The sequence below is a fragment of the Carcharodon carcharias genome, chromosome 11 (assembly GCF_017639515.1).
Source record: "Carcharodon carcharias isolate sCarCar2 chromosome 11, sCarCar2.pri, whole genome shotgun sequence".
Lineage (NCBI taxonomy): Eukaryota > Metazoa > Chordata > Chondrichthyes > Lamniformes > Lamnidae > Carcharodon > Carcharodon carcharias.
This window is the reverse complement of record NC_054477.1, coordinates 66,930,049-66,948,120: the sequence shown is the minus strand read 5'-3', so window position 1 is coordinate 66,948,120 and position 18,072 is coordinate 66,930,049. Positions and strand designations below refer to the sequence as shown.

The 18,072-nt window shown below is 39.8% G+C and overlaps 1 protein-coding gene across 1 annotated transcript in view; it reads left to right on the top strand.

Moving 5' to 3' along the window:
• Window positions 1-18,072, top strand: part of LOC121284081 (cytoplasmic dynein 2 heavy chain 1) — a 770,821-nt gene that overhangs the window by 556,800 nt on the left and 195,949 nt on the right. The window contains exons 80-81 of the mRNA XM_041199129.1: window positions 5,800-5,955; window positions 8,203-8,278. Coding sequence (XP_041055063.1) covers window positions 5,800-5,955; window positions 8,203-8,278 — 232 coding nt within the window. The remainder of the gene's footprint in view (window positions 1-5,799; window positions 5,956-8,202; window positions 8,279-18,072) is intronic.

Sequence of the window (18,072 nt, the reverse complement as noted above, 5' to 3'; positions counted from 1 at the left end):
TGTGGAGTAGAAAAGTGATTAAAGGGAATTAAACAGGACATTTGGACATGAGTCTGAAAAAAATCTTGCCACCAGATGTCCCAAAGTGCTTTACAGCCAAAAAAGTATTGTTGAAATTATGACCCTATTGTAATGAAGGAAACAAACAGCCAACTGCACACATCAAACTCAGCGATGTGATGATGACCAGACAACCTGTTTTTGTGATATTGATTGAGAGATAAATATTGTCCAGGACACCAGATTAACTCTGCTACTCTGCTTTGATGTAGTGTCTTGGGATCTTTTATTTCCACCTGAGAGCATAAACAGAGCCTTGGTTTAACATCTCATTGATAAGACAGTACAGCTGTCCCTCAGTACTGCAGTGACTGTCAGCTTAATTGTTGTGCTCAAGTTCTGGAATGGGACTTGAATCCACACTTTCTGATTCAGAAGCAAGAGTGTTACCAACTGACCCATGTCTAATACATTGCTGGAATGTGTTGCAATATTCCATTAAAGGATATCAACATGACATCACTGGAAGGGAAATGTGTCATGTAATCCAGGCTTAGTTTCACTTTCGCTTTGAGCAGATGTCTCTGATGTCTTCAAGGTTTTTAATCTATGTATCACTGTGTCTATCCTTAATAAATGAACACGCAACATGTTTACCCAATCCCTTATGAATGATTGGTGTCTTGGGTCTTAAAAGTAAATAAGCCCAAGGTATTATATCATTATAATAACATGACATGATGGCAGCAGTGGGATGACAGGTGGTAGCAAAATTAAGTACGGATATGACATGGTGAACAGCCTTATATCGTGCTATGTGGCATGAGGAGACCGTCGTCATTCTGGCCAGACTGCAACAAAGTCACAATGTCGGGGAGTGTTGAAAATGCAGATGATTGTGAAGTGGTGATTGGTGACTTTAGAGAAACAGCGCCAAGCCACTGCTCAAGTAAAGAGCTGGGAAACAAATGGATCCCTCTTGGTGAGTTTGCAGTACATGGCCTGTCAGTTCCGTCAGTGGAACAGCATGGCAAAAGGACCAGCACCAGGTTAGTTCAGTTGGAAAAGGCAAGTAACCAGCATGTGCGCCGGATCGATAGTGAGCGAGAAAGTCAATCTAAACAAAAAAAATGGTAATAGAAATCAGGCCAGCAGATAAGGTTGCAATTATAACTGGTGGCTTCGAGAGATGCTGAATAATAAATTGAATAAAAAACAAAGACGCCATTACTCCATGGTGCGTTCCTGCCACAACTGCTCTTCATGGGCAAAGTTTCAGATAAGTGTGCAAAAATGACTACAGTGACACCTATCTCAGGTCCTCAAGGAGAACGAAGGTCAAAGAGGCATTGTCAGAATGTCCACAAAATTCCCCAGTTTGAATTAGGATGCAGTAGACCTACTGTCCAAATTCAAGATGTTTAAACAACATATTGAGCTATGATTTCTTGATTCAGGTGTGTCTGAACCAGACAAGCAAGCCATAAAAATTTACCTAACATTTCGAAATGAAGGTCTACACAGGCTCAACACGCCAGGATTAACAGCAGAAGAGCTAAAGGATCCCCAAAAGATATGGACTACGTTGGAAGACAGGTTCAGAATCAGGTTAAATTTCTGTATTCATCGACCAGAGTTCAAGTCATTTTGACACCAGCCTTCAGAATCCAGAGACCATTTCCTCAGCAGATGCAGAGAAAATCACATACTGTGATTTTTTCAAACACAGGGCTAGCAGACAGAATTGTTGAGCTGGTGATAGCATCCACTGCCCATGGCAGAATTCCAGAAAGATCTGCTAAACAAACCCAGAATGTATAGCATCAAGGAAGGATTTGAGGATGGACGTAAACACGAAGCAATCCTCACAGGTTGACAAAGCTTACAGGTCCTAAGTACAATCCCAATTGTTGACACACTCACTAGAACACTCAAATCTAGCAAGATGTGGAAGTTGCCGATTTCTGCATGCGCAAAGGAAATGCCCAGCTTTTCATCAATTCTACAAGGCAGTTGGCAGAAAGGGCCATTGATGGTGGCAGTGCACTAGAACAAAGGCTGATGTAGCTACGAAGAGCCATGCACTGATCCAAACAGACCTTAGACAACAGATACCTTCAAACAATAATAATGACCATCTGGTATCCCATCATCAGAAACATATACATGAGGTGATTGACAAGCCAGATAACTTGATGGTCACATTGGATACATTTTGCAGATTGTCTAACCTAGAGAAAACAGAAAATATATCCATATATCTACAAGCTGACGATGTTTTCCAAATTGAGCTGGTACATTTTGCTAGCAGCTACAAGAAGAATCGGCACTAGATTCTACACTACAGAAACTATGGAAAACCATAATCGCATGTTGGCCTGATTCAATTCAGCATGTCCACAAACACATGAGATCATTTTGGCCTTAACCGGATGAGCTAGGCACCTCCCGGGGTGTCATTTTTAAAGGCAGGCAGGTCATCAACAGAATCTTTGTAACCTGATATTCTTCAATAAGTTCTTCATCACTCACACTTGGACGTAGATCGGATGAGAAGACTCGCAAAAGAGACAGTCTATTGGCTGGGTATGAACAATGAAATTAAAGTCATTGTCAAGAAGTGTGAGGTATGTCAAGAGCATATGCCAAGTCACCACAAAGCAGATGAAGTCCCTACCTATCCATGGTCCAAAATCGCATCTGACCTTTTTCATGCAGATAGCATTCACTCCATCGTCATTGTGACTATTTTACCAAGTACCCCATTATTTGACAATCACACAATACGTCAAATACAGCTGTCACGCTCACACTAAATGCTATTTTCAGTTAATTTGGAATGCTGAGAGAGATCATTACAGATAATGGTCCGCAATTTATTGGTAAGTCATTTCAGAATATGTGTGGGAAGTGGAATATCAATTGCTTTACTTCTTCTCCTCATTACCTTAGATCTAATGGCCTAGCTAAATAATTGATTTGCATAGTGAAATCCCTAACTCTTAAATGTAGACAGACCAAGCAAGATCTACATACTGCACTGTTACATCTGAGAGCAACATCTTCAAGTGCAACTATTCCATCACCAGCAGCGCTCATGTTTGGCAGGCCACTGCATACCAATTTACCTATTCTTACACATTCTACTCTCTCAGAAACTAGAGAGCAACTTTTAAAACTACAAGGCAAGATGATCAATGTGCATGATAAAAATGCAGGTACAGAATTGCCACATTGACAGTTGGGACAACAAGTTTGCATCAGAAAAGTTTGCTGCAGAAAACCCAGCTTGTAACTAGAGTGTTTATGTGGATGATCAAGATGAGCTTCTGGTCAATGGTAATAGCCATGCTATTGATGTGGGGCTTCAGTAATGATCGAGACATTGAATTTCAAATAGGAATTGGCCATTGCCTGGTACTTGTGTGGTACAAATGTTACTTGAAACTTATCAGTCCAAAATGAGTTATTGTCCAGGTTTTGCTGTATCCACACATGGGCTGCTTCATGATCTGAGGAATTGTGAATGGAACTGAATGCAATGTAATTACTATAGATCATGGCATGTGAGTCAATCTGGCATAAACAACAATCCCATTTTTTCAGCACCAAAAATCATGCTTTTGTATATACTCTGTGTATAGGGCAACCCACCCCCCTCCACCCACCCCCCCAACCTTTTCAGTTACAAAATGCTTTACTCACATTAGTAGCCAGCCTCAATTTTTCATCCCAGAAATGAATGTTTTACTTATACTGTAACTTGATGCATGGGATCAAGCAGGCGACACAGGCTGTGTTGCGAAGAACATGCATGGAAGTTTAAAATATGCTCATGCGGAGCATACCGTGCATCACAAGGCAAGTGACAAACAGAAATGGGTCCTCCACAAAATGAGTAAAGATTGTTTTTATTATTCACTTATGAGATGCGGGCATCAATGGCTAGGCCAGCATTTAGTGCCCATCCCTAATCGTTCTTGAGAAGGTGGTGGTGAGCTGCCTTCTTGAACTGCTGCAGTCCATGTGCTCTAGGTACACCCACAGTGCTGTTAGGGAGGGAGTTCCAGATTTTGAGCCAGTGACAATGAAGGAATAGTGATATATTTCCAAGTCAGGGTGGTGAGTGGCTTGGAGGGGAGCTTCCAGATTGTGGTATTCCCATCTATCTGCTGTCCTTGTCCTTCAAGATTGTAGCGGTTGTGGGTTTGGAAGGTGCTGTCTAAAGAGACTTGGTGAGTTCCTGTAATGCATCTTATAGATGGTACATTGTTCTGGCAATGTGCATAGGTGGTGGAGGGAGTGAATGGTTGTGAATAGGGTGCCAGTCAAGTGGGCTGCTTTGTCCTGGATGGTGTCAAGCTTCTTGAGTGTTGTGGGAGCTGCACTCGTCCAAGCACGTGGAGAGTATTCCATCACACTCCTGACTTGTGCCTTGTAGATGGTGGACAGACATTGGGAGTCAGGAGGTGAGTTGCTCACCGTTTTGCGAAACCTCATCCATGGGTGGGGTGAGGTTTCCAACAATGACGGAAAAAGTAATAAAATGTTTTTAAACTCATTTTTCACCTGCCCCTGTTCATGTGACAGAGTCACATGTTTTCCTTATTTTTCGATTCTTTATTTTTCATTTTAAAATTCTTCAGCTCCCTAAGGCAGCTCTGTGCCTTCAAGGAGCTTTCAGGGCGTGCTTTCCCCCACATGTGCAGACTTCAGCGCTTGCGCTCCTCCCACCCCTTCCCCAGCAGCCACGCGTTTGACACTGGCTGGCCATTAATTGGCCCGTTTTACAGCCAATCCCAGGCCCGGCCTACATGCCTGCCCAACAAAGGGAAAATCCTGCCCTTTGAATCCTTTGCATCAGATGCTTAAGACAATGAATTGAAGGTTTTGAAACTCTTTGATTGTGGTTAAAGGTTTCCTTGTAGAATTAATTCATTCAATAAACTGTGCCACATTAGTTTAATATGAACCACTGGTGTTATTTTTTTTCACATTTCAAAATGGCGGCCATTCACACCCCCACTGGCAGTTCACATTTAATACTCAGCATATAATGCGACCCCTGTTTTTGGAAGGATTCTTGAGGGGCTTCAAAGGTCGACTTCCATGCTGCGATTTACATTATCAGTGAGTTTATTTCTTTGAGCTAAAGAGGCTGGCCTGAGGAACTCCTGCAGTGGTATGTTAAGGTCTGAGATGAGTAAGGTCTGGGATGATGGGCCTCTGGTATATTTGAAGACACTGGAGGGTTTTCTCCCTGACTCCCATTAGCTTAAATTTTACTAGTGTTACTATGTGCCATAATCAGTCAAATGCTGCCTTGCTTTCTCACAAGCAGTCACTGCAATCTCAGAATATTTGATTATTGGCAATTTTGAATGAAATTTTAGATCAGCCTAATGCTGTTTCATTAATAGTAAATTATATTTAAAAATAAGGTATTCATGTAAAACCTATATTGTTGGCTATTAAAATTTCCTAAGCATCAACACAATCATGAGCTCATGAGCAGTAATGAGGCTGCCTAAAATTTCTCGAAGGAATAGAGTTATACCACTAGTAACTGCATTTATATTTGAAAGTTGATAAAGACTCTACTGCAACTTTATATTTACTAAAAATAGAAGAAAGAATACCCAACATAAATACTTGTTACATTTTCTGACATACAGTAAATTATCTGTTTACAATTTCAGCATCCTAATCAGATATCAAAAAATGTATAATTATAACATGTCTTTGGTTGGATATCTTAAAGATTGCTATTTGTTCACAGTTTTTTGGTTCATCTAACAGGCACCACCAGGTTTAAAGAAGAACTTGATGAGGACATATGAATCCTGGACATCAGAGCAAATTGCTAGGAAAGGTGTACTAGAACGAGCACAATCCCTCTTCAGCTTGGCCTGGTTTCATGCTGTTTGTCAGGAGAGGAGGAAGTATATCCCTCAAGTATGTAGTTTAGTTTCAAGCAAACATTTACACCTGAGCAAAAGTTTAAACTTGAATCATAGTTAAATTTTCAACTAGTTTCTATGTGGAGGCAAAGAGCATTGAACAAACTTTTAAAACTGCAAAGGCTTAAACTATATGTGGCAGTTTTACTATATATCAACATTCACTTGAGTTTTTAATTTCTTTTGGTGCTATAAATTGGAGTTAATTCACTGCATTTTTTTCAATGGCACTGTGTTGCTTTTCTCATCACTTTTAACATACAAGGGGCTTCACATCGAAGAAACAGTTGAGTAGTCATCGAAGAATTAATAGTGATAACCAAAAGCTTCATCAAAAGGCTAGGCTTTTGAGCCAGTTTTTAAAGGCATGGAGAGAAGAAGCAAGGCGAAGGAGCCAAGGAAGGGAGTTACAGAGAGTAAAGCCTCTGCCACTACTGGTAGAATTAAAGATGGGTTGGTGTAGAGGAGACCAAAATCAGAAGTTTCAAGGACAAAGTTGGGATTTAGAAATAGAGGAAGTTGCAGAAATGAGGAGGGGTAAACAAGAATAAAGATTTTGACTTCAGTGTACTGGCAAAAAGTGGAGGAAATGAAAATCGGGATGATGGGCATGTAAGACTTGATATAGGACAGAATGCATGCAACAGAATTTTAGAAAAGCTATAGAGTTTGTGTACAATAGAGCTCAGGAGGCTGGAATCATGTAATCTTGGAATAACAAATTGTGGCTAATGTTTTCAGCAAAAATGTGTTGGAGGCTAGGGCAGAGCTGGCAGTGCTGTGGAGGAGGCAATACATAGTTGTGATGTTAAATCGGTTATGGAGTTTGTGCTCAGCCCTGCATAGATTAGGTCACCAAGTGAGATCACTGTGGCTTAACCTAATTAGGAAACCTGGAATGGAGATGGAAGTTTGTCAAGGGCATGGAATTTTTGATTAATCAGAAAATTATTTCTGAATATTCTCCATCTTTGTACCTCTATATCATTCAGTTGAAATTACAATGATGTCTTCCTCAATAATTTAATAGGCAAATTATAAAATGTTATTTGCTTTTTGCCTTTCAGCCCCCAAAGCATCCTAGCTGAGATACAGCGTTGATCTAGCTCTAGTATCTCATTGAAGTGTTATAGATGCATAAGCCTAGACTATGAGTTAGCTGAATTCAACTGGAAGAGCTACAGTTGACCTAAGTGATAGAATCTAGAACTTTTGGAACTGAGACACTCAGTAGCACACCAGGCAGTGAATTTATTTATAACGCCATTTACCGGTGCCTTTGGTGCAATTTGAACTAAAGCACAACAAATCACCAGAAATCAATGAATGACCTAATATTCAAAAACCAATAAAAAAAAGAAAAGCTTGCATTTATGTTGCACCATTCATGAACAAGTGTCTCAAAACACTTTACAGCCAATTAATTACTTCTAAAGTATAGTCATTGTTGTAATGTCGGAAACACAGCAGCCAATTTGCACATGGCAAGCTCCTCCTCACAGCAATGTGATGATGACCAGGTAATCTGTTTTGTAATGTTGATTAAGAGATAAATATTGGCTAGGTCACCAGGAAGAACTCCCCAGCTCTTCTTCAAGATAGTGCCATGGGGTCTTTTAGATCCACCTGAGGAGCAGACAGGGCCTCGGTTTAACGTCTCATTTGAAAGATGGTACCTCCAGCAGTGCAGCACTCCTGTACTGCACCTGAAGCATCAGCCTAGATTTCTGTGCTCAAGTCCTTGATAGGGACTTGAACACACAAGCTTCTGAGACAGAGGCTACCAACTGAGCCACGGCTGACACAAGAAACTAAAGAAGTTGTAGAAACTGCATTATATATGACAAAGGAGAAACAAATGAGAATATTAGAATATAAATGAATGTGTAGGAGAATGCAGTCAGATATTTATGGTGTTAAGAATATTAACTACCAAACACTATTAAGCATTTTGTTGTAACTGTCACATTCATATTATATATAAATTTAAAAAAGGATATTGGCAAACAGGTGCAGCCATTATTCCTGTGTGGACATTTAAGCAATTAAAGCATATTTTCAATAGCATCTACTGTATCATCACAAGAAATTCAGATTTCATCTAGTAAAGCAGAACCCTTGCCAATGGTTCAACAATACAAGACTCATATCAGTTTTTTATTTTCTTCTGGCAGACAGATAGGTGTGTCATACAATTTCAGAAAAATATATTAATTTGTCCCTGTATATCGTATCATTTCAGGGTTGGACCAAGTTTTATGAATTTTCTTTGTCTGATCTCCGAGCTGGATTTGAAATAATTGACAGGCTTTTTGAAGGTGAGCCAAGTTCTAATGAAATATTGTGGATGATTTACTTAGATTTACATATGGAATATTTAAAATCTTTCTTAGTACTATTGGCTGCTTCCTAATGGCTAACAAACAAAATGTTGATGATTCTCAGGAAAGATATGTTAAAAGACTATGTGCAAATATGCATGAAATATGGTAATATCCACATAAATAGTGATGCATTACATTTAAAGACGTTTTATGCAATTGCAGAGAGCTGGCATGGACTTGAAAGGCTGAATGGCCACTGTTATGACACAGCAGTTGGTAGAGCTGAGTTACTTAAAATCCCAGAGGGAAACTTTAAACAACTGTCATAACCTATATTTTTAAGTGGTATGTTTGAGATGCAGCTCTAAATTTAGGAATCAGACCACCAGTTCTCAAGAGATTTTATGTCAAAGTACATGAGACATTTATTAATTTGCAAAAGTTAAATATATACACATGGCTACAAATTACTACTATCATAACTTTGAACAAATTCCCAAACTAATCTCCATTAAGGCAACAACAACCCATAGATTTTAAACAGACACCAGGCAAAGTATTTTCACCTTACAAATTCAAAATGAGGTTCCTTTCACTCTGGTTCCTTTGCAGACACAGTGATAGGCTTACAGGCTTTGATCTTACATTGCCTCTGCCGTGCACACACGTAACTGCTATCGGTTATATCAAGCACATCTCTTTGAATGTAAATTCTCATTGTATCACCAACCCCTTTGAACTCTACCTCTTCTATTAATAAAATCCCTTTCATAGCACAAATTTTATTAATAATATGAATATTATTTGGTCTCTGATAGCTAGGTGCTAGATTTCACCCCCCTTCTTGAATGCTCTATTCAACAAAATGCAAATGCATTCTACCTCTCTTACATCTCAAAACTAGTATACATCAAAGCACCCAGACTAGCTGGCTTTAATCCAATTAAGACACACCCATAGCCTAACACTCTATTTAAAAAAAAAATTCCAATTGTGTTATATACATTAATAGCTTCATGATGTGATTCTATGAGAAGTGCAGACCAAGTCTAGTAAGTGGAGATTAAAGATTCCCTTGTGAAGCTCAGATGAACGCAGTCATACCTCCTGGCACATAGGAAACTTTTAATACATTTAAAAGTTTAAATTTACAAGGGCCTCTGTGGCCTGTGATCTAGCTTCTGCAAAGCCACTGCTACTTTTCTCCTCAAGCCTCAGGTTAATATTGCAGTCAGCTTCTGGTTACTCGATCATAACCCAATCTACATATTTAAAGAAAAAGCCTTGCCGACCTTGGACGGGCTGCATCACAGAATGCTCTCAGCGCAGAAGGAGGCCTTGTGGCCCATCGTGTCCATGCCATCTCTCTGCAAGAGCAACTCAGCTAAACCCACTCCATGCCATTTTCATATCACCCTACAAACATTTTCTCTTCAGGTGCTTATCCAGCTGCCCTTTGAAAGTCATTATTGAAACTGCCCCCACCACACTCTCAGGCAGTCATTCCAGATCCTAACCACTCTTAGTGTGCGTAAGTTTTTCATCATGCCATCTTTGGTCCTTTTGTCATTCACCTGAAATCTGTGCCGTCTGGTTTTTGATCATTCCACCAGTGGGAACAGTTTCTATCTACTCTGTCCAGAGAAATCCCTCATAATTCTGAACACCTCTATCAAATCTCTTCTCAACTTGCTCACCTTTAAAGAGAATCACCCTAGCTCCTCCAATGTAGCCATTCTATCAAGGATGTCCTTGCTGCTTGCAATTTAAAATTGTTTTGCCCAGACTGTTTTGGGAAGACAGTGGGCGAGTCATCTACTTTAGTTCCCCCACTGTTTTTTGCCAGGGTCCTAGAGATATATTTGCGTTGAGATATTACATGCAAATTCAAGCTCAATAACAGACGCCTTAAAGGTAGCCTCAGTTGCTACTACCTGCACTGCCAAGCTATATATGGCTTATTGTAGCTCATGGAACAGGAGGGTCAATGTCAACTTGGATAAAACATTGATTTAAGAACAGGAAACAGTGAGTCCTGTTAAATGGTTATTTTTCAGACTGAAGGATGGTTTCCCAAGGGTCTGTACTAGGATCACTGCTTATATATAAAAATAAATATAAATGAGTTGGATATTAGCATACAGGGTAACATTGCAAAATTTGCTGATGATAACAAACAAGTGGCAAAAAGTGAGAATGATACTAATCAACTGCAACAGGACAGATAGGCTAGCTGAATAGGCAGATAAGTGGAAAATGGAATTGTTATAGAGTTGATCTTCAGACAACTTTTCTTAGTAGAAACATTTAACTTTATTTACATGTCAACAGCAGCAACTACACATGTGCATCAAACTCCATAACTAAAAAGAACTTTCCCATAGAGGTTCCTGTGCTGTTAACACATTGGTTTACACAAATCATGTAATCTTACAACACAGGATTATTCTTAAAGCTACAGTCCTACTTTTCCCAAAACTATAATTATTACATTCCTCCCTCTTTAACTTTTCTGTATATTTTGTATTAATCGGGATATTTATCTCATGACATTATAACATGAAATTACAAGTTCAGCCTTTCAGGTTGCCTGATCTGTGTGGAATGTCACAGCTCCACGGCTTCAAATTCTTTTGTAAGAAACACGTTCTCTGGAACCATTTGGTACATGCAGTTCAGCGTTTTCGACTCCGACAAAGACATTGGGCATGTCTGTCCTTGCTTGAGCAACTTCAACTTCACTGGTTCAATAATAGGAACATCATTTTGTTGGGGTATCTCTCTTTTTCTTAAATGATCTGCTTGCTTACGGGTGATCTGGCCCTCCACTTTCACATGGTATGACAATGGTCTGATCACAGAAATTACTTTACCAGGTAACCACTTCGGTCCGCCACTGAAATTGTTTGCATATACTGCTTCGGCAACAGTAAATTGTATCTCATAGCTATGTAAGTCATGAGTCGCTTTTTGGTTCCCTTGGCTTTTCTCCACCTTCCTCCTCCAAATTGGGGAGTATTAGGCTTAGTCTTGTCTGAAGATGGCACTTCATCAGTAATTTTGCATCCTCTTTATACGTGTTGTCTTCTTTTTACGACGGAGTTTAGTCTCAGTCTTCTTTTCGACTTCACTTCAACTATACTTCTCTCAAATGCAATCTCAATTTGTCTAAGTTCAGTAGTTGAGCTATCCACGACTTCATTATCTATGACTTTTGCTTTTAAAGCCTCTTTAGCTTTATTTAGCTGATTCTTCAGCTCTTCTGTCTCCTTATATCTGTTGGCTTCCTCCTGGAAACTTGAACATTACTGCATCTTCTCTGCCAATTGGCTTTTCAGTTTGTCCAGAGTGACGTTAAATTCTTCCTGTTTCCCTTCATAATTTTTCAGAGGCATAAACTTTGACCGGAGGGATCCTTGTATGTGAAGGTCTTTCAAAAGGTTTTCCTTTGCGAAGTTCACTCACTTCATCTTTAACTCTGTCCTTCAGCAGAGTCTCTTTGGGTTTCTTCTGCTGTTCTTCCATTGTTATTGTTTAGTTTCTTCAGGTTGCTGAATAGCTACACACTCCTATTTCATCCTCTTGTGGTCCTTGGACTCTCCAGGCTGTCTGAACTATCTTGCCTGGTTTCTTTTTCAAGACAGCAACTCCTCCAGCTTCCTTTTGAAACCTCACTGGCCAATCAAGGTTAATTTCCTTCAACCGATTTCGACCTAGAAGGCTTGATCTTCTGCCTTCTAATATTATCACTGATAGCTGCCAATTGGTATCTATACTGAACAGTTGCTCTAGCGATACCTTTTACTTGGATTTCTTCGCTTGTATACGTTTTCAACTTGGTAGATGTTTGTTCCAAATTTAATTGTTGATCACCTTTATTTAAATATCTAAAAGTGTGTTCTCCTAATACCGTGGCTTACTTCCATTTTTAATGGTTTACCAATCACTTGCATTATAACAATAATTGGCTCTGTCTTCCCACTTTCATGTTAAATAATGAACAAATTTATGAATTTAGTCAGAAGTCAGAATTTATGGTTTCTGGCTCTTCTACATTATAGACTTCATTGTACTTCATTTGCTATTTGGAAGCCTGTTTAGATCTCACTTTGCACTGTGTCATTATGTGTCCACTTCTGTGACAAAAATAACATTCTACTTTTTAAAATTGCCAATTGCTAGAAGACTGATTGGTTCCACTTCGATGAAAGTTAGTTTTCGATTTAGTTGCTAAACTGTTTCCTCTTTTTTTTCGGTTAGTGGGGACTGTTTCCCGCTTTGTGGTGGAGTCCCGGCTTTTTGCGCCACTTTCAGTTGACTGTTCCCTCCCAGCTAGGAGAATTACACCATTTTGTACCCTTGAGTTGCTTGTGAATCCCTTAATGCACTTTCCATCACCAGCGGTATTTCTAACACTTTCTTAAAATCAAGATTCACGTCAGCCAGCAATCTTCAATGAATAGTGTCTTCCTGCATGCCACAAAGCAACCTCTGAGCATATCATTCATGGTTTCCCCAAAATCACAATATTCCATTAGTTATTTTAATTTTGCCACGTAGGTAGCAAATGTCTCCCCCGGGGCTCTGTTCTGTGAATGGAACTTGAACCTCTGCATTATGACTGAGAGCTCGGGTTGAAAATGTCCCTTAATGAGGTCTACTAATTCATGGAAAGTCTTCGAATTTGGGGCAATGGGGGCCGTCAAGCTTCAAATTAAACTGTAGGTTTTGCTCCCATAAATACTGAGGAGAATCACTCTCCTCTTTTACTCCCCTGTGATTTCATTTGTTGGAAAGAAGAATGCAAGACTTTCAATAAATTGAGACCAATTGTCTGTGTCTGGCTCAAAGGGTTTGATTCTGACAAACCGTGGCATTTTGGATGAGTATATCTTCTTTTATATTTAATGAACTTAGATTCTCACAATTGCTGGGCGAGATACAGCACCAAATCTGATTTATCCTCATCGCCAGTTAGATACAGAGTTGATTTTCAGACAACTTTTCTTAGTGGAAACATTTTACTTTATTTACAAGACAACAGCAGCAACTACATGAGTGCATTAAACTCCATAACTATAAAAGAACTCTCCTGTGGAGGTTCCCTGTGCTGTTAACACATTGGTTCATGCAGATCATATGATCTTACAACACACAATTATTCTTAAAGCTACAGTCCTACATTTCCTAAAACTATAATTACTACAGGAATTTAGTACAGAGAAATGTGAGGTAATGCATTTTGGCAGAAGGGATAGATGAGGCAATGGACGCTTAATGCCATAATTCTAAAGTGTCTGCAGGTACAGAGGGACTTGGGGATTCATGTGTATGGATTTTTGTAGATGGCAAGATGTATTGAGATTGTGGTTAGCAAAGCATTTGTGATCTTTGGCTTCATAAATAGGGGCATTGAGTATAAAATCAGTAAAGTTATGCTGAATCTTTATAAAGCTCTATTTAGGCCCCAACTAGAGTACTGTGTCCTGTTCCGGTCCACATACTTTAGGTTGGACATGAGGGCTCTTGAGGGGATGCAGAGGAGATCTGCTGAAATGGTTCCAAGATGGGGGATTTTAGCTATAAGGTTAAGTTGTAGTGGCTGGAGTTGTTGCCCTTGGAGCAAAGGAGATTGAGGGGAGATTTGATAGAAGTGTACAAGATTATGACAGATTTGGATAAAGTAGATCTTGGTACAAGGATTGGGTGACACAGATTTAATGATTTGGGCAAGAGATGTGGGGGGATGTAAGGATGAACTTGTTTACGCAGCAAGTGGTAATGCCCTGACCTCACTGCCAGTGAGGGTGGTGAAAGCAGAGACGATCAATAATTTCAAAAAGAAATTGTACGGACACTTGAAGGAACTAAACTTGCAGGTCTGTGGGGATAGAGTGGTGCAATGGGGCTGGCTGGATTGCTCCACAGAGAGCTGGCATAGATTCAATGGGCTGAATGATCTCCTGTGCTGTAAAAGACTACGGGCAGAATTTTTCCGTCGGCGAGCTGGAGATGGGGTGAACCCCTGATGTCATCCCGCTCCATTTAAATATTCAGGAAGGCAGGGGGACAGCGCGATCAGCTGTCCGCCCGCCGACCTGTCAATGGCCAATTGAGGCCATTGACAGGGTAGTTAAATCAATTAAAGGCCCTGCCCGTCCAACCTAAAGGAAGGTGGGGAGGCCAGGAGCCCCAGCGGGCTTCTGAAAAAACATGAAACCTCATCTATTGGCGGGATGAGGTTTCATGTTGGTTTTAAAAAACTTTAATAAAGTTTCAGTGATATTTATTAACATGTCCCATCTCATGTGACATTGTCACATGAGGGGGACATGTTAATAATTTTCTTATTTTTTTATTTTTAAACTTTCAAACACTGTCAAGCGCTCTCCCTGAGGCTGAACTTAGTCTCAGGGAGATGTGCGCTCTTTTGCATGCAAGCGCGAAGGAGCGCATTCTGTCAGTTGAGGAAGCCCCCCCCCCAGCCCACACAGGAAGCACATAGTGCTTCCTGTCGGGTGGCCCTCCCACTTAAAATGGCGGGGGGGCCTGTTTCAGTGGTGGCAATCAGCTGCCCACCCGCCGCCGAGCCAGTGGGGCCCGCCCGCCCATCAAGGGCAAAATTCTGTCTTGTGACTCCATGGATCTATGTGTTCATTGATATGCAATTATTGTATCTTGGAGACAAAATCAAGAATGGCCTCTTTTAGGTAGCCATTGTAATAGTGCCAAATATTTCTAGACCTGGAATTACGTGGCAGACACGACCAATATAAGGTATGGACCCACATCATATTTTTCCCTAACTGCCAACCTTTCCCGAATACGGTGAATCTCCTTCAAAATATGTAGCTTGGGAGCCATCAAAAATACACATTTTAACAGGGAGCATTAACTAATGTGTTACTGCCTGATTTCTGTTTATTAAAATGGATTATTGTGTGACATTATAAATGTGGCTACTACTCAGCCCAACATATTTTTCTTTATATTGCTGCTGACAGTTAGCTATAGGTGCTGCCAGATGGGCACCATTTTCTTTGCACATTTTTCTTTATTTTTTCTGGCATTCTTTTATGAACTTGGGTTTGGAGATTGACTGCCAGAAGAAAACTGTACATTTATCACTGAAGACAATCCATGCGCACCACCCGGAAGACGATATAGAAACCCAAGTATTTTGACAGAAGATTGGGAGCAGATTTCTTTTCATTGATATTAATAACTTTACTTTGAAAAATGATAACTATGCTTGAGAACTATAAGAAATTTTGGTAATGTTGTTATGACCAGGATGGGAGGAGTGCGCGAATTATTAAGCCCCATTACTCCACAGGCTGTACCATTAATTTTAATGTTTAATTTTCTCATTGAAATGACCAATTGTACCTATACCTCTAGTACCCAGGAAAAAAGGGACTCTGGCCAGTCTTCTTTCAAAAATTCAGAATGATTAATTTATTTTAAAACAAAACTTCTTTTAACAAGTTGCAAGTACTGGTTAACACAATTGTAATTGGGAAGTATAACTATCTGTCTCTTCCTAAAGAATCCCCCCAACACACACACACACACAGACAAACCGAATCTCTCTGCAGAGATGAGCCTTGGAGGATGGGCCTTATAAAATAAAGGATAAAAGGGTCTCAATGCTGTCAACCTGAAGTTCTCTCATGTGCAGGTCCCGGTGAATGTCTGAAAATCCTCACCACTTGTCTCAGCTTTGCAGGTCCAAATGCAGACTTGTTACACTCAGATGAGGGTTCTCTGGCTAGTGGTTGATAGCCACGCAACTTTAGGCAAAATAGAGCAAGGGAGCCAGTCAAGTTAACCTTCCTTCCTCAGTTTGGTCTCCAACAAAACCACCTTCAAAACAAGCAGGTTGTTTTTTTGCCTCTTTCTCATGTGATTGCTTTTGGTCTCTCAGCTTTTCATTAATTAAAGTGCCTTGTAGTTCAACACAAACAACCAACTCCTCCTCAAGTACGATATAGGTCAGGTAATTTCTTTGAAGAGGCCTGCTTTTTGACAAAGAGAACTTATGACCTTTTTAAAAAATCCCAGGTTACCATTCACATGTCAAGATCATGTGAAAAACTTCAGTCTTGAGGGATATTATTCTAACATGCCTCTGCCCTTTAGAAAGGAAACACCATTTCTAAATGTGTTTCATCACAAAGTATACAAAAAATAAATGTATAACATGTAAACAGAATTCATATAACATATAAACATGCACACACAGCCATTCGCTCCTTATACAGAATCTGTTCAGATTTCTGACTCTCTTGCTTTCCAGACAATTGTAAAAACTTTACATTCTTGATAAAACATCAGCAATTATATTATCTTTTCCAGCAATATGAAACAACTTCAAGTTACAAGGTTGTATTAGCTAGCTCCATCGGAACAGACTATCAACCTGTGTCTTAAATTCTTCCACAAGACCAAAGAATTACGGTCAATATATACCACTGTTTTTTTTCAGCCATGATGGATATATATCTCAAAATGCTTAAGAGCCAATAACAATCGTTTCCTTTTCTACTGTAGAGTATCTCTTTTGACGCTGATTTAATTATTAAGAAAAGTATCCTACTGGCTTCTCTATGCCCGATTCATCTTCTTGCAATAAGACTGCCCCCACCCCCAAGTCACTAGCCTCGATTGCCAGCTTGAAGGATTTAGCGAAATTAGGGGCGGCTAATACTGCTTCATTAGTTAGGACCGCCTTCAGCTTCTCAAAAGCTATCTGGCAGTCTCTTGACCATACCACCTTTGCTTTTTTTTTGCAATAAATCCGTGGAGCCGCTATCGTGCTGAAGTTTGGCACAAATTTACGATAGAAAGTACACATCCCTAAAAATCTCATGATTTCCCATTTAGCCTGTATTCAAAGCCTGTATCTTCCTTGCTATTGGCAAGACATTCCCTGCCCTACGATATACCGTAAATAAGTTACTCGCGCTTTCGTGAACTCACTTTTTGCAAGCTTTATTACTAGATCTGCTGACTGTAATTATTTAAGTAAGGTTTCCAATTGTTTTAAATGGTCTTTCCATGTGTTGCTATAAACCAATACATCTTTCAAGTAAGCCACATAGTTAGTGATCACTTGATTCATTAGTCTTTGGAAAGTGGCTGGAACATTTTTTAATCCAAATGATATTACTCAACATTGGTATAGCCCATTTGGCGTGACAAAAGCCAATATCTCCTTCGCTTGTGATGTTAAGGGTACTTGCCAGTCTTTCAACAAATCTATTGTAGTAAGGAATGTGGCACTGCCAACCTGTCAATACAATCTTCTAGATGAGGGATTGGTAGGAATCTTTTTTTGTTACTTTAGTAACCTTTCTATAGTCTATGCAGAATCTGGTTGACTCGTCGGGTTTAGGCACTAGCACAACTGCTAGAAACAATTATTCGGATGGAATTAATAGTCACATGGAAAAATGTGGATTGATTCGGAGGAGTCAGCATGGATTTGTTAAAGGAAAATCGTGTCTAACTAACTTGCTGATGTTTTTGAAGAGGTGACAGAGATGGTTGATGAGGGCAAGGTCATTGATGTGGTGTATATGGACATCAAAAGTTGTTCAATACAGTGCCACACAACAGACTTGTGAGAAAAGTTATATAAGTTAAGTTATAAAAGGGGCAGTCGCCATGTGGATACAAAATTGGCTGAGGATTAGGAAACATAGAATAATGATTCATGGGTATTTTTCAGGCTGGAAGAAGGTTTGTAGTGGAGTTCCCCAGGGATTGGTATTGGGACCCTTGCT